Genomic DNA, 21,942 nt, shown 5'->3' on the forward strand with positions numbered 1-21,942 from the left:
AGCGTGTTCCCTCGTGAGCTGAAGGAGGTCTTTGCATCCTGGAAGCAGCAGTGCCTGAACAGGGGCAAGCAGGACATCAGCGAACGCCTGATCAGTGCCTCTCTCTTCCTCCGCTTCCTGTGCCCTGCCATCATGTCCCCCAGCCTCTTCAACCTCATGCAGGAGTACCCTGACGACCAGACCTCCCGCACGCTCACCCTCATTGCTAAAGTCATCCAGAACCTCGCCAATTTTGCCAAGTAGGTGGTGGCAGTGAACCTGAAATCCGTGGGGTGCGAGCAGAGCCCTCGTTCCTAGTCGTGCTCACAGCCAGCTGATTCTCTGGTACATCAAAGCCAGTTTAGAAAAGAAGGAAACTCCTCACTTAGGTGTGAACACTGTTCCCCTTGAGCCACCTCAGATAAATTCTCCTTTTCACATGCAGATTGGAGCTGTGTTGAGTTCTATGGAGGGGACATGATATAAAACCAAGAAGAGTCGTGCATTAGCATGTCAGTGTTTATGCTATTTCAAAAGGAAAGAAGCCTGTTCCCACCCAGGATGATGATTTTACTCCACAATTCCCAGCTGAACAATACAAAGGGCATGGCACATCTCTTACAGGGGAGCAGATGAAGAGAAGGGAAGGAGAGAAAGACTGTCTTGTGGGGGAGAGAGAGGGAAGAGATGTGTTGAGCCCTTGATTGTAATATGAACAGTGAATCAGTAGTATTTAAATAAGTCCAAGAAAACAGAAATTGTCCATGTGGGTTTTTTCCTCCAAGGCTTCAAAATCTTCAGATTTTCAACATCTCCAGATTTTGGAGTCAAAATCTCCAGATTTTGAAATCTTTTTTTTTTTTTTAAAGACTCCAAATCTTCAGAAAGGCAGGTCTAAAGTTAAGTGTTTAGGTAAACTGTCTGCAAGCACTTGTACTCTGTATTTTATGTGGAGGTTATTGACTGAGTTTCCCCCCCCACCTCCCTTCCCTGCAGGTTTGGTATCAAAGAAGAGTACATGGCCTTCATGAATGAATTTTTGGAGCACGAGTGGGGAGGAATGCAGCGTTTCCTGAGGGAGCTCTCTAACCCGGACACCATCTCCAATATGCCTGGATACGACGGCTACATCGACCTGGGCAGAGAGCTCTCGGTGCTGCATTCCCTCCTGTGGGAGGTTGTGTCCCAGCTTGATAAGGTAAAGCCCTTTGGAGGCCTGGGAGGGTGGATCTAGGGATGGTATCGTAGCAACAGTAAACACTAGGAAATATCAAGGGAGCAGCTGAAGGCAGCAGCTTTGGAGGGGAATGTTTGGGGGGGTATTTCACAACCGTTCCTTCCGCGGTTTCGGATCAAGGCCTGGAGCAGGACGTGTGAAGTGGTTGGGCTTTGGCAGCACTGCAAACACTTTGTGGAGCCTTTAGGAAGGTCAGGTGGTGAAGGCAGCGCTTAAAAGTACACCTGGAATTCCCTGAGCAGCCAGTCCTTTCTCATAAGCGAGCTGGAAAAAAGGGAGGTGTTTGGACAGAGACAATGGCGATGCTGCAGTGCCCTGTTGGTGCTGAGGGAGGTGCTCTGCTGGGCACCAGGCCCTCCCCCTGCTCTGATGGAGGAATGTGTTGGCCCTGCAGAACTGTTCTCATCAAGGACCTGATCCAAAGCCTGCTGAGATGGTCTCATTTCCGTAGTCTTTGATTTTGGCATACAGGAGGGTGCCATGTGAAAACCTGGATGCACTCCCGAGTGTCATCCTGTAACAAAGCAAGATGCTTTCTGCTGGGGGTTGTGCTGAGGTCCAGGTACAGTGTCCAGGTTCTGTTCTGATCCCAACATTCACCACCAACAATAAACACTGCTTCCATTTAGCTGCAGAAGGGGGAAAGGCAGGACTTTGCTCTTCCTCAGCTATGTGGCTTTCAGGATCCAAAATCGTTAACACCTTGATAGCAAAGGTAGTTGGTAAGGCTCAGAAAAGCTGAGCTGTGAGTCCTTTTTTTTTTTTCCAAGTGCTTGGAACTGTTACATATTTCAACTTTTAGAGATGCATTATTTTGTCCATATTCCATTTATATTATTCTTTCTTTTGGAACTGGAGAGGTGAGGTGAATGGCAATGCACTCAATATTTTTACTGCATTAAGGTTTGCCAAAATAGTTATTTGTTGGGTATCTGTTCTCTCACAGTACATTATTTAAAAGAGAAAACAAAAAACTGAGCTGCTTGTATCAGAGTAAATTGAAATGTCCTTGACTCAAAAAGACTGTGTATTAATCTTAGTTTGATAACAAGTTGTGATCTTGTTTTTCCATTTCCCTTGTACGTGCACACAGTGTACATTCCAAATGTATGGATCTACACAGCCCTTTCCATAAGTTAGACATATGGAACTATCCTAGCAGGCCCTTGGGAGCTGGTATAGGGGTTTGCTAAAAAGAGAACTGAGGGGTAAAGTTACATGCAATACAGCTTTACTGTAGGGAGTGACTGGGAAATGATGAGAGAAGTCACCTCAGCGATTTTAATAGCCACAGAAGTGTCTGTAAAGAGACCTCTCTGTGGAGCCCAACTGAATACCTGCTTACAGGAAAATAAGGGTATCTTTGAGAAGGACATTGGTTTTGTAGCAGAGTTTTACTTTTTGTATAAACCTGCAGCACCTTCACCTTCTTCCTGCAGTCCCAAGAGCCTGGAGATGCCCCGTAGCTGATATTCCAGCAATGGCCCAAAGGGGTGAGAAAGCCAGAGCGTGGAGGAGCAGCCTTCCTTGCTGAAGGCCAGCTGCTCTCACCCCAGGCCTGGCCAGCACTGAGCTAACCTGTAACTGCAGCCACACATTTAATCCCATGCTGGTGGGATGATATTGGGATGAGGATCTTTGGTGCTCTCATGCAGTTATTTTTCACGTGTAGGTAGGGAAGAATGGCTTCGTTGTTGATAACGGTGCGCCAGGAGAAGGCGTCGGTGCAGGATGCCAAAAGTGAAAGGCTTATGAGATGAAAACCTCCCCTTTCCCCATCACCCTCAACCCCTGTGATCCTCTCATGATCCCCTGGAATGCTGCATCCCCTTGTCTGTTGGCATGCATTTCCTTTACCACACAACACCCTCTGCCTGGAAAGTTCCCCACACTGGCTGGATCTGTAGCCTTTGAATGCCCTTCAACGAGCAGATGCCGTAGTTTTCACTTTGACCTCACCCACCCTGGACTTAGCGTGCTTTGCATGATAGTTTTGCATTGGAATGGCGATAGTTTTGTTTTATTGAGCATGATTTTTATTTTTGGGGGGTCAATCCTAATTTCTTTTCTATTTCCTTTTCTTTCCTCAATGTCTGCTGCACCCCGTTTCGTCTCCTCCATCCATCTGATCGCCGTCGTTGCGCTGCTCCATAACACACTGCATTCCGATCCTGGCACACCCGCACACAACCACCCACCCTCCTTCCTTCCACCTCCATCCCTCCGCCTCTGTGCACCGGTACCAAAAATCAAAACCCCGGCGGATGTCGCGGTGCTTGTATCCAATTAGGGTGAAAATTCCTTCCTACAGGCAACCGTGGCAAAACTGGGACCCCTTCCTCGTATTCTTGCGGATATCACAAAATCCATGACCAACCCCACACCCACGCAGCAGCAGCTGAAGCGTTTCACTGAGCACAGCTCCAGTCCAAACGTCACGGGAAGTCTCTCCTCGGGACTTCAGAAGATAACCGAGGACCCCACCGATGGGTATGTCCCAGCCAGGGCTCGAGGGCAGGTGTGTGGGGGGTTGTTAAACCTGTGAAGAGTTGGAACAAGATGATCTTCAAGGTCCCCTTTCAACCATTCTATGGCTCTGTGTTTCTAAGAGTCGAGTGCTTCGTCACCTGAACTGGCTGCCCAGCCCCACTGTGGAACGGGGAGCTTGGGCCTCTCTCGGGGGAATACACGCTCCCAGTAAGATGTGCACAAGGTGGCACTGGGGACCTGAAGCTTTGGACTTGCCCAGGACTCAACCACATCTCTGGGAGTCAGTGACTTAAGCTGCTCAAACCAATTTTAGGATTTACTGCCAGCCTGGGTGTCCAGATGCACAGTCAGCCATTGTGTTTCCTTCTGGCCATCGGGCTGCTTATTTACTGCTGATGGAAAAACTGAGCTGTAGGTGGAACTTATTTCTTGTGGAACAGCAAAACTAGTCCCTGCTGTGTTTAGTGCAGCATTTCTCCTACTGTAACAGCTGTTAATCTGGAGCTGTGACACGGCAGAACTGCCAAAGAGCTCGGCTGCTGCGGTCTCAGAGTAATTTTTATGCTGTCAGGTACGGGGGCCAGTTTTGTCATGTGGAATTCTCTGCCCTCTGAGCTTACATCCAGATCTACAGGAGCCTTGACACAACTCCTGCTGAATTTTCAGACCTCCATAATACATGGAGTCATAGAATCATTAAGGTTGGAAAAGCCCTCTTAGATTATCAAGTTCAGCTGCTAACCCAGCACTGCCAAGGCCACCAGTAAACAATGTCTCCAAGTGCCACATCTACACGCCTTTTAAATCTCTCCGGGGGTGGTGACTCCACCACCACCCTGGGCAGCCTGTGCCAGGGCTTGACAACCCTTTGGGTGAAGAAATTTTACCTAATACCCAATTTAAACCTTCCCTGGCACATCTTGAGGCCATTTCCACTCGTTACATAGTGCTGGCAAAGGGTTAAAAGGGGATCTGATGTCTGCTGGAGGCAGAAGGGGCTAAGGGGGGAGGACTTGGTGGGAATGGTTTGGATTTCACCTCTGAAAAGAAAATAAAGATGAAGCACTTCTTGAATCAAGCACAATTCTCCAAGATAAGCTGTAATTAAAGAAGAGTGTGTTCTGACTTGCACACAAAATGCTCATAAAAGGAAGTCTGGTTCCTTGAAGCTTTCAGTGGGGGGAGGTTAAATGAGGTAGAAGGACTTCTCTGGGACAGATCTCTTGGGGTCTTGGCTGCTCAAAAATTAACCAAATTCCTTTCCACTCCACAGGGACATAAATAGACTGAAGTCTCCAACCCAGGAAAATGTAGATGGACATTTTAGGGGCAAGACCTTACTGCTGGTTCAGCAGGCATCCACCCAGAGCATGACATGCTCGGATAAGGATGAGAAGGTAAGTGTCTTGCCCAACGGACGTAGCATCTCCCTCATGGACCTCCAGGACCCTCACACGACCCACGGCGACTCCGGTTCCATGATGCACGACGTGCCTTTGCGCCTGGCCGGCAGCCAGCTCTCCGTCACCCAGGTGGCCAACATCAAACAGCTGTGGGACACTCAGAGCACCCCCCAGAGCGCTCCCCAGGTTCGGAGGCCTCTGCACCCGGCATGGAACCAACAGGGCAGCCTCCGGCCTCTCTCATTCCAGAACCCGGTTTACCAGCTCAACAACCCGAGCCCGCCGATGGCCAAGGCCTCTGTGGACTCCAGCCCGGAGAACCTGAGCACTGCCAGCTCCCGGAGCCGCAGCAACAGCGAGGACTTCAAGCCCAGCGGGCGCAGCAACAGCAGCCTGGAGGACTCTGCCAAGCGCAGCTCGCAGAGCGAGGACTCGTCCCGGCGCCCCGCGGGCGCGGACAAGCACGTCCCGGTGGTGCTGCCCCGGCAGAACAGCAGCAGCCAGGCCCAGATCCGCAAAATGGACCAAACCGTGCTGGGCACCAGGGCCAAAACGCTGCACACCCTGACGCACAGCCCTTCCCTGCGCAGCACGGGCAGCATGTCCGGGGCGTCGGGGGCCATGGGCACCGAGCCCATCCAGAACGGGAACCGCTCCCGGCACCAGTCCTCCTCCTCCAGGGAAAGCCCCGTCCCCAAGGTGCGGGCGATTCAGCGGCAGCAGACGCAGCAGGTAAGGAAAGCCTGTCTCCAGGCCTCTCTGCTTGGGGGTTCAGCTCACTGCTCCTTGAGCTGCAAAGCCTCCTGACCTTGGAGTTGGGCTGAATCAAGAGCAGCAGCACTTAAGCCAGTGGCAAGTGTAAGGACTAGTCATGCTTGTCACCATCACAAGCTTGGCAAGCCAGCTTATCTCTTACTCTGGGGTGCTTTTGTACTACATTCAAAAAGAACTGCTTTCCATTTACTAAGGTAGCAGCAAGCCTGCTGAAAGAAACAGAACTGGAAACATTCCCTGAATTAAAAGACAAAAAAAAAAACCAAAAAAAAAAAAACCCAAAAAAACCAAAACAGGAGCAGCTTTGTTCCGAATGGAAGTTCAGATTGCCACGTGAGACTGAGTTTGCCCTGTGGTGCTAATTTAAAAGCAGAGCTGCCTCAAAACAGGGAAATGAACAAAGATAAAACAACACGGAATAAACTGCTGCCAAAGTAACAAATAAGCACGGTTGTCTAAAGTGTGGAGAAATCCATATTTCACCATGATGAAACAATCTCTTGCTGGTCCTCAAATAAGTGCTGTTTTTTCATTAATCATCCCAAACTATGAATAATGCAGATATTTTCTGGAAAGGAGTGCTTATATCTACCAGCTCCTAACGCGTTTTATCAGTTGTTCATAGGCAACTCTAAATCAAGGGTTTCCTGTCAAAAAGCCAACATTCCTTTACCATTTTTAAAAGAAATAATGATAATCCTGTTGTGATTTGCTGTGTAGGAAAATCTTTTCCTGAGTTAATTTAAAGAGAAGTTTAAATGCTTGGCACTGCAGTGAAGGTAAAAAACTCGATGTGCAGGTCAGAGGTTTTGCAGGAGGAAGGCTTTGGGCTGTGAGGTGAGGCTGGCAGAGCAACCTCTGCCCGAGGTTTTCCTGCTGTCCCTGTCAGTGGAACGTTCTTGGCAAACTCCTGAATGCTGCAATTAAAGGCAGAAAGTCTGAATGATGCCTGGGAACCCAGGAGCAATCAGGGCTTCAAAACTACTTTGATACCTGAAGTTCACTGAAGTACGAGACCAGAAACACTGAATCACAAAGCAAAGCTTTAATAGGCCAAGTTAGTAACACCCAAAAAAGCAATTGTGTATTATTTGAAGTGGGTATGTTTGTGTCCTCCTGTGTTTTACATTTGGGTATAGAGGCATGGATAGGTGTTCATGGAATACAATTAGGCCTCGTGTGGTGGTGGTAGGGCATTTTTAGGCCAGTAACAAGGATAAATTTGAAAGGGATGTGCACCCACTTATTTTCCCACTCTATTTTCTATACTAATTGTTTCCACTGGATTCATTAGAGTACTTGCTCCTGCTTTGTTCAGAGAAATCAATTTGTTCTTTCCTTCCCCACACCCATGAACAACGTCTCAAAGTGTTGCCAAATTGAGTGCCCAACGTTTTTTTTTGAGGCAAATTCCATTGCGTGCTTTTAATTGCAAATCTTGTTGTGGAATTCTGTTCTTATTTAAAAAAAGAGAAAGAGAAGAGAGAAGCTGGGCATGTTCTTTCTGGGCATGTTCTTTCTAGGCATGTTTTGTGGGCGTTATAATTGTTGGACTCTGTTCTCTACAAGTCCCATTTGTTTCTGAATATAGAGCTGGGCCCTTTGTTTGCTGGGAGAGGTCACTTTTTGCCTTCCATTTCCATTTAGGAGGTAGGTGGGAACAGAAATGTCAGTGTGTTCCTTTGGAAGGGAGGCAAAGAAGGGAATTAATACACGATCCTAGCAGGCTGGTTCTTTTTTCCCCTTTAGTAGAGTATAACTCATAACCCATTAGCATGTGAAGTGCTTGCCATCCACTTAGTCTTTGTTGGCTTTCAGAGTTTGGCTGCTGGAAGTAATCTGTCCCAAACTTGCAAGGTTGTTTGGCCAGGTTTGCTGCTGCTCAGCAGTCTGGAACATGGCTGGGCATGGACTACTTTGTAGTCACATTTCTGCTTTCTCAGTCCTCCATAGCTCCAGTGAATGCTCATCCATCACTGCTCCTAATTTCTCCAAATACTCACAGAGCCAAAGTATTTACCTTTGGGAAGAGCCTGTTGGTGGCAGAGCCACACACAGTTCAGGGTCTCCCTTGCTGTGGCTGCCTGACAGCAAATGCCATAAAAAAAATCTGAATTAAGGAGCTTTGCCAGGCTGCCACACTATACCTAAGGGGCTATTAGCCTTTCTGCTGTGAAGACTTCCTTCTAGGGAAAAGGCCTCTGCTAAATCCAGGGATTTATGCTAATTCCTGCATCTCTCCTTTGCCTTTACACTCATCTTTACTGAGGCTTCTTCCATGGCTGCTCAGGACAGCTGGGCTGTGGCAGCAGATGCAGCACCTGCCAGCCCTGTCCTCCTGGGAGGAGAAGCACAACGGGAGGGTGACGTGATCCCTGACTCCTAAAGAAGCTGTTCCTCCCTCATGGAGAGCTCCTGGCTGAAACTGGGACTTCAGAACCCCCAGCCAGGGAGCGTGTTGCACTTTGGTTCAACATGGGGCCAGGCAGGGAGCTGAAGAGCTGCCTGGGCACAAAAAGAAGCTGCAGTTGGGGAGGAGTTGATCTTTTCCATTTCTCAAGAACTTGAGACAGTGTTGCTCTTTCAGGGGTAATTATGCTAATTCCTGTGCTTATAAACTCGTCTTTGTCCATGAAAATCGCTTGGAATTTGTAGCAAGCCATGTTTTCCCCAGCCAGGCAGAGAGTTTCTTGGGTTTTTTCTTGGCTCCCTTTTTGGATTCCCTTAAAGAGGAGAGAGAGCCTCCAAAGAGGTTGGACAGTTCTCCCAGTCAGCACTGCTATGACATTGTCACACCCCCCTGCCATGTTCAAGTCCTGCTGTGCTGTCCCAGATCCAAGCTGTGCAGTCCCATGCTCCACTGTAGTCTGTCCCAGCCTGGCCAAGGAAGCTGCTCCCAAGTTCAGCTCCTCAGCACTCCAGGGAAACCAACCTCTCCTACCTGTGAGCAAAGCTTTGTCACTCTGTTTTCTCTGTGGGAGACATGGCAGGGTGAGAAGGCCTTACTGACAATGTGGCAAAGGGGAGAACAGGTTGGGGAAACAAGAACTTAGAGAGAAAGAAAAATTTCTGAAGTGCATTGGTTTTAGAGGGATTCAGGTAGTTGCTGCACATCCAGAGTCAAGGGAGGATGGTGTATCCCTGCAGGAGAGGTTTTGGGGATCCTTTGAGACTGACAGAGTCATGGGCATCTTTCTCCTCCAAATCAAAGGAATTTTAGAGCTGGTTTGTATGTACTTTCTCCAAGGGATGCTTACAGGTGTCTCTGCCCCAGGTGCAGTCGCCTGTGGACTCTGCCACGTTGTCGCCGGTGGAAAGGACGGCAGCCTGGGTGTTCAACAACGGGCAGTATGAGGAGGCCAAGAAGGACACAACACAGAGCCTGGATGATGTCAAGCACGCTGAGAAGGTAGATTTTATTCTGTGTGCAGCCAGCTCAGGGGTACCAGCGAGTCCTGTGCACCCACAGCCGAGCTCGGATGGGCTCTCAGGCCCTGCTGTCACAGCGTCACGGGTTCGCACACGGGTTGTATTGGCAGAGCTCCTGCTGTACATGCTGCCACACATTCCTGTAGTACAGCATCCCATAGCACAGATTACAGGCTGCAGCATGTCAAATGGGAGCAAACTGACAGAGCTGAGCTTGTACATCACAGCCTGGTATCTGGCACCTAGTGCATCGTGAGTCACGCTGCCCGAGTGTATTACATCCTGCTCAAGTCATTAGTTTTTATTATTTTTTATTTATGCACTACAGCTACAACATTCTGCCATTCTTCTCTGCTTGCAAAACGTTTTAGTGATCATTAACTCTGTAAAAAAAAAAAAATCAGGGTTGTTAACCTGACGGAGGATAGCTTAGGATGTACTCAGTGACTGCACAGGGCTCGGTAAATGCAGCTCAGCCTTCATCAGCAGTTGCAGTCAAGTATTGTCTTGGGCTTCCCCTGAGGCAAATGCCTGTCACCCAGGTAGTGCAATGTTTCTGAGCTGCATGGAAATCTTCGTGATCTGGTTTTTTTAAAGCATATGTTTTTTCAGAAGTAGATCCCATTTTTCCAACTACAGTTACATCCACATGCTGCTGTGGGGATGGAGTTGTATAAGAGTTTGGGTATTTTGAGAAGACAGGGAGTGAGGAGAAGAACATTCAGTGGACAAAGAAACCGGAACATAAGATTGTTAAGAGAGGTGAATGAACCCAAAACAAAGGAATATGTTGAGATTCATGGCACTATTGCAGAAGTGATTGTCCACAGAGACAAGAAGTAGAAGAGCAAAACCTCAGCCAAGTAACCTGACAGGCTCTGGTCTACAGTGACTGGCTTGCTCTGACTTCACCTGAGGTTTCATGCCCTGTTTAGGTCCTGATGAGTGAATTATTTGCATCCTGTGTGAGTCTGGTTTGTAGGTTTGGGCACCCCAGGCCAGTTGAGCAGTTGAGCACCATTAGCAGCATCTGTCTGGGAACTGCTCAAATCTGGAGTAACAGGAGATGTTACGAGTCAGAGCCATGTCAGAGCCCTCTGACTGCTTGAATTGTGCTGCAGAGTGACACCCTGCAGCGTGGGAGCAGCTTGATGCCCAGTGGGAGCCTCCGTGCTCCTCTCTGTGTTGCCCCCAGGTTCGCTTGTCACTTCCTGTACTTCAGTCAACTTACTTCTCATTCCAAAAAACCCAACGTCCTCTTAAGAGCAGCAGAGCATTACAATGATCTGATCTCTTCTTTTCCTTTGCATCTGGTTTATAAAGTGACACAGTATAACCCTCCTTGCCCCCCTGCAGTACGAGCAGGAGATCGCGAAGCTCAAGGAGCGCCTGCGGGTGTCCAGCCGCCGGCTGGAGGAGTACGAGCGGCGGCTCCTGGTGCAGGAGCAGCAGATGCAGAAGCTGCTGCTGGAGTACAAGTCTAGGCTGGAGGACAGCGAGGAGAGACTGCGCAGGCAGCAGGAGGAGAAGGACAGCCAGATGAAAAGCATCATCAGCAGGTGAGGCTTTGGGAAGTTGGGGAGTGGGCAGGACAAGCGGCTCCCCTGTGCCATGTGTTCTCTCCAACCTGTCTTAGAGGCGAAGAAAGGGGGATGCAGGTGGGGAAGCTTGCCTGAGATTGTCAGGAGAGCAAAGGAAAATGTTCAGGAATTGTTAACCCTGGTCTCTGTTGTACTTATTGCAGATCTTTCTTCCTTTGTTTGGAATCCTTACGTGAGATCAGTTTGTCAGAGCGGTTGCATTTTTGGCAGTGTCCATTCTGAGAATAACAAGGTTAAGCAATTGGGAGTGTCAGATGGAGAGATAATCTTTCCTGAGAACAGCAGAATTCTTCCCTGCTTCCCTTGCCAGAGCCAGGACAAGCACAGAAGTCAGACCAACAGGCCAGAGTACCTGAAACACTCGGGAATAGTATTAAACTGTCCTAATTTGTCCCTCTCTGCTCATCAGGCTCATGGCCGTTGAAGAGGAGCTGAAAAAGGATCACGCAGAGATGCAAGCTGTCATTGATGCAAAGCAGAAAATCATTGATGCACAGGTAGGTAAGGAGCTTGGGATCTCCAAGAACCCGTGTGTAGAACCCCTTATTCTCCCTCTCTCCTGCCCCAGCATTGTTCCCTATCTCCCAAGCCGGGTTGGCCCATGGTGTCACTTACTGCCTTCTGGGAGAGAATTGGGGTGTTTAATTCATACAGACCTGCCTGACCTGAGCTTTGAGGCAGCCTGGCAACAAATCCCAGGACTGATCACTTCTCCAAAACCTTTGCTACTTTGTGAGATTCCGAGGGAGTAAAGGAACAGCAATGCATTGTGGAGATGTTGTTCCAAGTGTGGGCCTGGGACCTCTGGGAAAGCTGTGCCTCACCCCAGCATAGTTCAGCTGCCATGTGCATGCATCTCAGCTGTGCCAGCTCCAAGCATGGCTTTGGACAGTGGAGTCAAGGAAAGAGAATGCTGCAACAGAGCATTGCTCTGGGAATGTCATGTGTGGCATGACAGTTGGCCATCCCTGGTAATCCTGGGGAAATGCCCATTTTCCACAGACCTGCAGTGCCTGCCCTGGTCACCCCAGGGCAGCTGTGGGGAGGGGATCCAGCGGGCAGTGCATGTGGGTGTATCCTATGGGGTCATTCCAGCTTTTCCTCTGTGTCTGTGCTGATCCCACAACAGAACCTGGGACTGGTTTGTATCTGCCTGCCGTGTTACATTTGTGGTATTTGCATTTGGAGGGTCTCTTTCCTGCTTCTGGGCTTTTCAGGAGTTCCAGCTGGAAACTTTCCGTAATAATTTTTTCAGGAATAACCCAAGTTATTTCAGAAAGTTGCTTCCCTCCACACAGAGTGGTGGTGGGGGAGCCTCTATTGAACATTTAAAGGTGGCACCGGGGTATTAGAAATGTTTGAAGTCACATGGAACTGGAGGAAAATATAAAGCAGCAAAAAGCTGTGTTTTTAAAAACCTGGTAACACATATTTATAGCAGATTTTTTTTTTTAAGATGTGAATGTGCTGGGCAGTTTTTTTGGAGGTAGGCACGGTCAGGGCATCTCACTGTTCCACACATGGAATGGCAGCTGACCCAGACAGCAGCCTGGGTTCTGAAGGGGGTGACACATTTTTCATCTGCCTTGAGAAGGTGGAAGGGGCACTGAGCAAACATGAAAAGTGAGTTTTGGAGGGGAAGACTTGAGAGATTGTGACTGAGTAAGAAACTTGCCCTTCTCCTTGTTACCTGTCCGTGCCAGGAAGCTCCCAGCCTCGGTGTTGGTTATGGACCAGGAAGGTGGACCACTCTGATCCCAGTGTCACCAGCTGTCAGAGGGGCCACTGCTGACTTGTGAGACCTTCAGACCCTCAGGGCTGGGGGTGATCCTCCATCACACATCATAAAATGATGCAGCGTTTATCACCTGAGGTGGAAATTGTGAAAAAAAAAACAGGAGCAAACCAGCAGCATTAATGATTCCTCTTTTAATTTGACTCTTTTTTTCTTGGACAAACAAGGTCACCAGCAAACCTTAACTGCTTCACTGTCATGGGCATGCCAGGCCGTGGGGGAAGTGTAGTTGTCATTGCCCCTTCTTGGGTACCTGAGCAGAGGAGGAAACCGGTGAAAGATTCGGAACAGACTCGCCGGAGGAGCCCAGGTGTTTGCTGGGTTCTGTAGCAATCCCTTGAAGTTGTACTTGGAAGATTTTATTTAGCCTGTGATTCCTTCAGTGGCTAGAAAAGGAAAGGGGTTTTTTACGTGAGATTCGTGGAGTTGGAACCCAGCTGGCTGAAGAGTTAAAGGCTGCCAGGAGCAGCAATGACCTGGGATTTTGTGCTTAGTGGCACTGGCACAGGACACGAGCTGTTCTCCTGACCCTGAGCAGCACCTCGGGTGGTTCCAGGCTCTGGGTCTCTGACCAAGCAGGGGATAGGTCTGGCTAAACTCTCTCCTGGGAGCAGCGGAGCTGCAAAAGAGTACTGGCCCAGTTGCTATTGCAAGTGACATCTCCGCTGTGTTAAATTACAGGTCATAAATGGGGATGAGATAATTCCAACAGGCAAGTAAACCCACTCAGTTCTCTAGCTGAGCAGTACCCAGTCCTGGCCCAGCGCACTGACCTCCTACCCATTCCAGCTCCTCCCGCTCCCTGTGCCCGATCCGAGCGTGTTAGAGATGTGCCTGGTAGATCTAATTTTCCTTTCAGTGAGAAGATGCCTCTACTCACCAAGCTCGTGCTCTTCAGATGGATTTTCCAAGTGTAGATTTCCAGCTGTTTTGCAGACCGGCTCAGTGAGAGCTCAGCGGTGCCAGAAAACAAACCAGCCTTTTATTCTGAACCCTTGGGGAAGATTCTGCAGAAATGTTTCAGAAAAATTTTCAGGCAGAGATATTTTCATTCTAAATTATACATCCCAGGTGAAATTTAGGAGTGGGAGCTTTGCCTTGCTGAGGAGCACATTCCTGCTGAGGCAGTTGTGTTCCGCAGGGTTCATTTCAGCACAGGAGAGGAAAGGCCTGTAACTCCCCTGCTCTGTGTTCTCCCTGCTCCCATCAGCTGGATCAGGGTGAGGGCTAGGGCAGGCCTTGTGCCTTGTGCTTCCTCTTCTGTTTATTTACACAGAGCTTGGTCTCTTCAGGGCCCTAACAGAAGCAGGACTTAAATTCTGCCTTGTTTTTGCCCCTGAGCATTTAACCCTGTGGGGGAGCCCGCTGAGAAAAGCAAACATTGCTGATTAGTGCTGTACCACACAGTGATGGGCTGGGATCTGAATCCCAAGGGCCTGTGGTAGCTCATGGGTCTCCTGAGCACTGTGTCTGAACTTCCTCAATGTTTGTACCTTCCGTGCATCGTTTTTTCCCTCCGTTTTGTTTCTCAGTGGGCTGGACTGGGAAAAGTTGCTGCACACAGCTTGTTTCAGTCGAGTAAATTAGACATTTTCCCTTCTCAAAGAACAAAAGCCAATCAGTTGATAGCATGGAGAGCACACTTACCTCTCTGCTGACTCTAGTGCTGCTTTCTGTGGCTGCACTATTATTAATACTTTTTTAGGGAAGATGAAAATTGTCATTTCTGATTGTGCCGCCAACTCTCTGACTTGTCCCTCCAGTGCTGTATCCCCCTGCAGATACCCCCCTGTCAGCAGGCTGGGACTGGTGATGGGTTATATAAATTTAGCCCCCATCCTGGAGCTGTCTGCTGAAGGTGGAGGCTGGCACCTTCTGTGCAAGGAGAATCTAACTGGGCACACGGATTCGTGGAGCCCGGGAGTCCCCCTGAGCTGGAATGGGTTTAGGAGCAGCGTGTTCCGTGTTTGTTCTTTGTGTTCTGTCGATGGCATCTCCCCCCACCCACTCTGCCCTGTCCCCCTCACCTCCAATAACCCCTGAGCGTTAGCTTTTGGCTGCTGCTTCTCTGTGTTGCTGTTGCACCGTCACCGCAGGCTGCCGTTATCCGCTTTTTTTTTATTGTTATTTATTTGTTTCAAGCATCCCATGAGTTTACTCTGAGCACACTCCATCCAAAATACAGAGACGATGGCCGGTAGACACCACTTGTTTTCTCTGCCAGACGAAACCCCCACCACTTTTGTTTTCTGCTGCCTGTTTCTGTTTTTCTGACACAGTTTTAAAAACAATATTTAAATTGGCTATCGTTGTTATTAACACCAACACGCTCCTCCCCACTCCGGCTCCCCTGTGGCAAAATCCCGCTGGCTGGGTGGAGCCCCATGGCTGGACCAATTCACCGATGTAACCGGGACTCGCTGTCGCGCCACAAGTCCAGGAGGGCCGGAGCGGAGCCCGTGGCACCCCCGGAAAACAGAAAGGGGCAGGCAGCCCATCTCACCAGGGAATGTTGGCCCAGCTGCCTCCGCCCGGAACCCCCCGGGGGCCGCTCCCCGGGTGCCGAGGCCGCCGGGTGCGTGGGGGAGCTCTGACGCTGTGGGGTGTCTGTTGCAGGAGAAGCGGATCGTGTTCCTGGACTCGGCCAACACGCGGCTGATGAGCGCCCTGACGCAGGTGAAGGAGCGCTACACCATGCACGTCCGGAATGGGAACCCCCCCAAGCTTTCCATCACGGAGAATGGTGAATTCAAGAACAGCAGCTTCTGACCCGCCCCCGGTGCTGCCCACCCGCTCCGCGGAAGAGCCGAAAGACGGAGCAGACTCGAGACACACACACACCCCCCCCTTCCCCCGTTGTCGTGGTTGTACATAGTTCTGTACATTGGAAATTGTATTGTTTAAAAAACTGTACTGTTTGGGAAAAAAAAGAAAAAAAATTGTTCTAAAATTATTCTAAAGTCGTTTTAAGATTGTATTTAAAGAAATTGTATTTAAAATTGTTTTAAGATAGTATTGTACATTTAATAAAGTATTGTACATTTTTTTTTCAGTTTAATAAAATTGGAAAACCGAGTCTGAAGGGTGGGCTTTGATTCCCCACTCAGGGCCAGGAGAACCAGGCTCCCGAGAACAAGTCCTTCCGGATCACTGTGTAAATAGAGGGAGCTCTTGGGTCGTGTACAGAAAATGCCAATGTAAAATACCAAAAGGAGGTGAATACTGTAGATTTTTTTAATTATTGCTATTTTTTTTATTATTATTATTATTATTATTATGTTTTTCTCTTGTTGAAAGCACTGCAGTCCTGGGAGGAGGAAGAGGGGAGTGTGTGTGTGTCTGTGTGTGTTGTGGGTGAGGGTGAGCAGTGGGGTACCTGAGGCAGCAGCTGGCTGATGGGAGGACATGAGTGGAATGGAATGGATTCCATAGGGAAAACTCACCGGCTGGGTTCACTCCCCTCTTCCCCAGCTGGTCTTTAACTGAATGCAAACTTGATAGCAAACATTTTAGCAAGAAAACTGACTCTTGCTGTGTCCTGTACCTGCTTTCAATAGGACTCCAGAAAAAAAATAGTCTTTCTGACGATTTTGACAAGGTACAAAGTGGGAGCAGCAACCTGGTTTCCTTGCATTTGCACAGTCAGGCTTCCCGTCAGACAGAGGGAATCTGCAGGATTTCCTGGTAGGATTCTTTCTTTTTTTTTTTTACTAATGCAGTTTTATATTTTCTGTTTGGAGAATTTACAGACCTGTAAATACTTTTTTAACACTTTCTAGCCAGTCCCCACTGTACACACTGTGCAGCAGCACCCTGAATAATTCCCCCTCTGCGCTCCATCCGGAACAACCAGGTTAATGCTCTCAGAAAGGGCTAATCAAAGGGTGCCCGTGCCCAGCACAGGAGATTCCATATGCAAAATTCCCTTTTTCTAGAGGATTCCTGTATTTTAACACTCGCTCATTTTCAGTGTTTCAGCCACTTGCTTAGCCAGTCTAGTTCCAATTAAAGGTGTGATCTTCCGTTTCCACTGAAATTTTCCGTTCTCTGGATACTTTAAAGGAATGATTTTTTTTTTGAGTTCTGTAGACACCAGTTTTCCTTGAGGAGTTTTGACTAAGCTTTTGTCTCCAATTCCTTCCAGTTGCATTTCACAGAAGCATGCTTACGGGCTGTGTGTGAATGGGATATCATTCCAAAGTGACCTTCTCCTGGGAAATAGTGACATTCACAACCTGTAACAGGTGAACAGGAAATGGCTTTGTATTGTCAATTCTCATGATTTCATCAAATGCCACAATATTTAATCTGAGAGTGTTTTTTTTTTAAAGCCCCAGATTCTGGAGTCATGTAATAGCACGTGAATCTTCACTTCCAGTTTTTGCTGTGCATTTCTGGCCTCCCAAACTCACAGTAAATGAACTTATTGGAGCAGCAATTGAAATTTTGAATTACAGAAGTGTACTGATAACGAGTGTGATTAACCATTCACACATGTTGTGGAAACTGGAAAATACTTGAGTTGGAGACAAAAGCTCAAGAGGTGCCTGGGTGTGGGATGTGTTGTGAAAAATGCAGGAGTTTCTAAGCCAGTTTCTTGCACATGAATTATTGGCAATACTAAGACCCAGATTCGGTTGTCAGGTTTGCTTGGGGTTTTTTTGGAAATGAATGGATCTCTGTGGTTAATGCAGCTGGTGGGTGCAGTGTGTAACTGCTGTGCCTGATGCTCGTGTCACAATACTTGAGTTACCATTGTCACCCCAGCGTGTTCTGTGTGCATCAGTGCAGAGACCCTGTGTCCTGCACTGCAGGATGGGTGTGGATCAATCCTGGCAGGGCCTTCTAGAGCTCACTAGTCTGCAGCCAGTTGGGGTTGGTGTTGAGTGCTGGGTTCTTTGAGATCAAAGCTGTTCTGGCTGCTGGGCTGTGACTTGGTGCTGAAGGCCGAGGAGCGGCCCTGGCTTGTTTGGGGTCAGCACGGACACACCGAGGGTTGTGCTCTGCATTTGCTCAGCAGTGATTACTTTTCCATACTTTCCAAACTGTCTTCCAGCTCTAGGTCCTTGCTGACCTCTGATATTTTCGTCCACAAACTGTGCCTTTAAGTTCCTCCTTCCTTCCTTCTCCCTTCATGTCTCACAGCCGTAGAAGCCTCTCGAGTCTGTATTAACCTGTCGTGTGAGTGGCTCTTTGACACAAAACCTTTGCAACCCCCTGTTTGTGGAGTATTTCTGTGGGAGCTGCATCTCCCCACAGCTGTGTGCTGGAATTGCACAGCTGCAGCACGGGAAACATGTTCCCAGAAGTAGCCTTTTGGGATGGGCATGTGTGTTGCTGACTTGTTGCAGAGTGCAGATAGTGGGGTGCGCTGTGACTGAGGCGTGAGAGCAGCTGATCTGCACTGATAGAACGAGGCAGAAGCAGATGTGGCATTCTGGGGGTGTGACTCTGGCAGTAATTGGGGAAATGCCTTTCACTTGTGCTCCCCAGTGCCCTGGTACTGGCAGAGGGGCTGGCTGAGTTGTGTGGTTTGATGCTGAAGGCTCTGAGGTGTCCACTTTGGTTTCTGCAGCGAAATGCAATAGGGGCAGCATTCCAGCCCGGATTTTTAGAGGGGAAATGATCCCTGCCCCAAGATCCATTTGTTTTGGTGAGGTCTGATCACCTTTTTCAGTGGTACATCACTCTAACAATGTACCTTCTGTGTGTTTCTCAAGCTTGTAGGAAAGAGTCTGACCCATCAGTGTGGTCCTCACAGCTCGTTGCTGAGCTGGTTGTTTCTCTCCTATTCCAGTTTCTCCCCTGAGGTGCAAAGTGTTCTCCTCCAAGTCCAGCCCTCAAGGAGACGCTGCCTGCTGACCCTGGAGGGGGTGAGGGTTGCAGACTCAGTGCTGCAAGACTAGAATTGATCAGCTGCAGCACAAAACACTCAGCTCCTGGCAGCTGTCTCTCCTAGTTTGTTACCGAGCAGCTTTCCAGAGAAATTTTCAGCTGCCTCAAGCTGACAATATGTGAAAATGCCAGTTCCTATTTTGTCCAGACTGATAAAAATTCAAGTGGCACTGAACCACGTGTCTGCTCAGGAGCAGGAGCCCTGCCTGGGCCTGAGCACGTTTGGGTTTAGACTCGTAGCCAGTGGGTTCTGCAGCAGCGAGGGAGGAATAGTGTGATGTGTGTGATGGGGAGCGTGACAGACGCTGGGTTTGGGTTTGTACTCTGAGCAAAGGCACTGGGCTGTGTCTAATCCTGTGCAAGGAAACAGATGAAGGAGGGTAGGAAAAATGGAATAGCCTGTAGGAGGAAGGAATACTCGTGTATTCCTCAGACTGAACAGGAAAGTCGTCCCATCCTGGCGTCTCGGTCAGTGCTGGCCATGTTAATGCCTTTCCAGGAGGATTCTTCCCAAACCTCAAAGCCACCCAGGCTTCTGAGTGCTCAGGAAGCTGAGCAGCCTCTTGTGTGTGGCCTCGTGGCACACTGTGTGTGGTGTCTGCAGAGTGTGTGAGAGGTGGCCAGAGTGACATGGGATAGGCACTAAGAGGACAGAGGGAGCACAGCCTAGGGGCAGCATCCTGTAAATCCCTGTTCTTTGCAACTCTAGGAATTCAGACCTTTTTCTTTTAAGGGAAATAGATTTCACATCCAGGAATTACCAGCTGTTTTTTCCCTGCTGTATCAGAAATGGGCAGCTACGCATAAAAGCACAGATTCATACAGCTACACATTTTGCCACGTTCCTCTCCAGTGGCATAACTCAGGCAGGGGATCTACAGGAGCCTGGAAAGGGATGTGTGTATTTTCTTGTTAGAGAATATGAGGTGTATTCACTAACAAATTCTTTATCCATCTAATAAATCCTCCGAGAAATGGGGTTTATTTTATGTACCTGCAATTGCTTTGGGTTGGCTTAGGTTGTTTTTATTTCCCATGATATATTAATCTCATGTTTTAATGCTTGCTTAAGCCCACCAGCTTTTGACTTGAAGTCCATCAGTTGTCCAGCCATGCCCGTGGGATGTGTCAGCAATACTTACCTGTATGTGTGAATTCTGCTTGTGTTCTGCACAAATGTCTGTGTTGTTCCTGGAAAACAATTCCTGTCCGGGTTGGACCACAAAATGTATTTCCATCAGTGATTGGCTTGGTCAGCCACAGGTATCCAGCTGAGTCTGCCAGAGGAAAAAGGGTTAAATTTAGGCCAATGTTTTTAGGTGTTTGCTTCTCCACAGTAAGTTAACTCCCAGGAGAGTGAGCATGTCCTTACAGATCATGCCTGCCAGGAATCCTACCTGTAAAAATAGACTTTCTGTCTCAAGGGCCTTAATAAGAGTGTTACTACACAGAACTGTTTTACAGTGATAGCTCTAAATAATTTATTTTTTATTTCAACAAAGTACACCTTAAAAAGGAATAAACTTGTTTTTCAAGGCGTATTTTTATGCTCATAGCACTGGACTGTTTGGTCTCTGAGATCCATTTCTGCATTTCATTGCCTGGGTTTGTTCTAAAGAAGATTTATTTTTGTTCTGTGAATAATTTTTGAAGGTTCTTGTAATATGTACAGATATAGATACATTTGAGGACTTTTATTGATATTCCTACAAAGAATACAAATAAACTTTAACTTTAAACAGTTTGGACTCGGTAAACTTACGCTGATTTAAAATTCTGCTCTTCCTGCACTCAGTTTGTGCTTGTGTTTAAGTGCAGAGGGTGGAGGGGAAGGAACTCTGACAGTGTGATGTAATGTCTAGGATGGAGCAGCTCCCACTTGGAGCTGCCTGAACAATCCAAGGGGTCTGGGACCAAGTGGGGCAGCGGGATTAATTCCTTCCTCCTGTTGCTGTGGGTTGTGTGATGTGCTGGGCTGTCCAGCACAGGTCCTAGGGCAGCATCCTGAGTTCTGCCTCCCTGTGCCTGTGACCTCAGTGCTTCCCGAAGCTGGGAAGTATCTGGCATTGTGGAGTGAGAGAGCGACAAGCTGTGGAGACACGGAGAATTGCTCTCTGCTTCTTTTAGCCGTGGGGGTTTTTTGTATAAGTGGTGAAAAGAGAGTTCCCTTGTATTAATTAACATGTTTATTCCTCTCACGCCAGCCCAGCGAATGTGATCAGCCCAGTTTTCCTGTTCAGTCCATTCCCAGATTACAGCTTCTCACCCAGCAGCCCAAAGCTGCAGAGTTGGAGGCACGGACGTGCAGAGGGATGTTATTTACAGGTTCACATAAAACACTGGATTCTAAGCAATTTACATTTATTCTTGATACGTGTATGAAATCTTGTATATAATGAGTGGGAAACCCTTTCACAGTGAACTTACTGAGTGTAAAATCTGTACTCAAGGGCGTGTTTTGCGAGAAGTCTCTTTATTTTCATCTCACGCGATTATTCTTCTTTCCGTAGCTTTGGGGCCTGCGGGATGCACACGGCAACAGGGTGGTGCCTCCACCCTGGCCCTGCACCGTGTGCTCTGCTCCGGTCCTGCTGTGTCCCACTTTGCTCCTGCTCAGGCTGCAAGTTCTCCATGCCCAGAGCTGTGTCCCTGCAGGGCGGTGCAGATCCCACGGCAGCGGGTGCCCAATGCCCTGGGCAGGAGGGCGGCACAGACGGTGGCCCTGCAGGAGGGAGAGCTGCAAATTCCCACATCCTGCCCCTTCCTGGCAGAGCCCCCAGCCTGGGAGAGCAGGCAAAGCAAGGCAGGTGAGAAGAGGGATGGGATGGGATGCAGACCTAGCAGGGAAAGCGACCTCAGTCTGCTGTCATGGATTTGGGAAAGGGAGCGGGACAGAATCAACAGGAGAGGGATGGGAAGGGGGAAACAGGTGAAGGGTGTGCTGAGTGAAGCAGAGGGGGGAAGGTGAGGGTAGAGCAGGAGCACTGCACAAATGCCAGTGAGGATGGCACTGGGATAATACAGTTAAAACTGGGGGAAGTCTGGGCTTTTCTGTCCCAAACTTGGGTGTTCTATCCTGCGGAGGGTGTTGAATTCCACTTTACTCCACTGTGTAAAACTGTGAATATGCAAACTCTTCTCCCACTTCCAGACATTCTGGACAGAGCACACAGGGCTCTGGAGCCTGTCCTTGACACTCTTGCAGTTCACTTGGGAAATTCCTTGGGAGAAGCTCCCCTCCAAGAGTCCTCCTGCCCGAAGGATGCAAGTGTAAAACCTTGAATGATTTCTGGGGTGCAAGAATTTGTGCTGCTGCTTCAAGTTAAGCAACAGCTGCTG

At 48.6% G+C, this 21,942-nt stretch overlaps 1 protein-coding gene across 9 annotated transcripts in view; it reads left to right on the forward strand.

Moving 5' to 3' along the window:
* RASAL2 (RAS protein activator like 2) overlaps positions 1–20,346 on the forward strand; it is a 190,092-nt gene extending 169,746 nt beyond the window's left edge. For 6 of the 9 annotated variants that reach the window (XM_027694580.1, XM_027694578.1, XM_027694574.1 and 3 more), the window contains 9 exons: positions 3–239; positions 976–1,177; positions 3,507–3,706; positions 4,980–5,841; positions 9,158–9,292; positions 10,669–10,871; positions 11,323–11,410; positions 13,390–13,420; positions 15,325–20,346. In XM_027694580.1, coding sequence (XP_027550381.1) covers positions 3–239; positions 976–1,177; positions 3,507–3,706; positions 4,980–5,841; positions 9,158–9,292; positions 10,669–10,871; positions 11,323–11,410; positions 13,390–13,420; positions 15,325–15,455 — 2,089 coding nt within the window. In that variant the 3' untranslated portion in view covers positions 15,456–20,346. The remainder of the gene's footprint in view (positions 1–2; positions 240–975; positions 1,178–3,506; positions 3,707–4,979; positions 5,842–9,157; positions 9,293–10,668; positions 10,872–11,322; positions 11,411–13,389; positions 13,421–15,324) is intronic. The other 3 variants (XM_027694576.1, XM_027694575.1, XM_027694577.1) reach the window with 3 other exon arrangements.
* Positions 20,347–21,942: the final 1,596 nt, after the last annotated feature.

Source organism: Neopelma chrysocephalum, unplaced genomic scaffold (assembly GCF_003984885.1).
Source record: "Neopelma chrysocephalum unplaced genomic scaffold, ASM398488v2 Primary Assembly neopelma1_98, whole genome shotgun sequence".
In the NCBI taxonomy this organism is placed as follows: domain Eukaryota; kingdom Metazoa; phylum Chordata; class Aves; order Passeriformes; family Pipridae; genus Neopelma; species Neopelma chrysocephalum.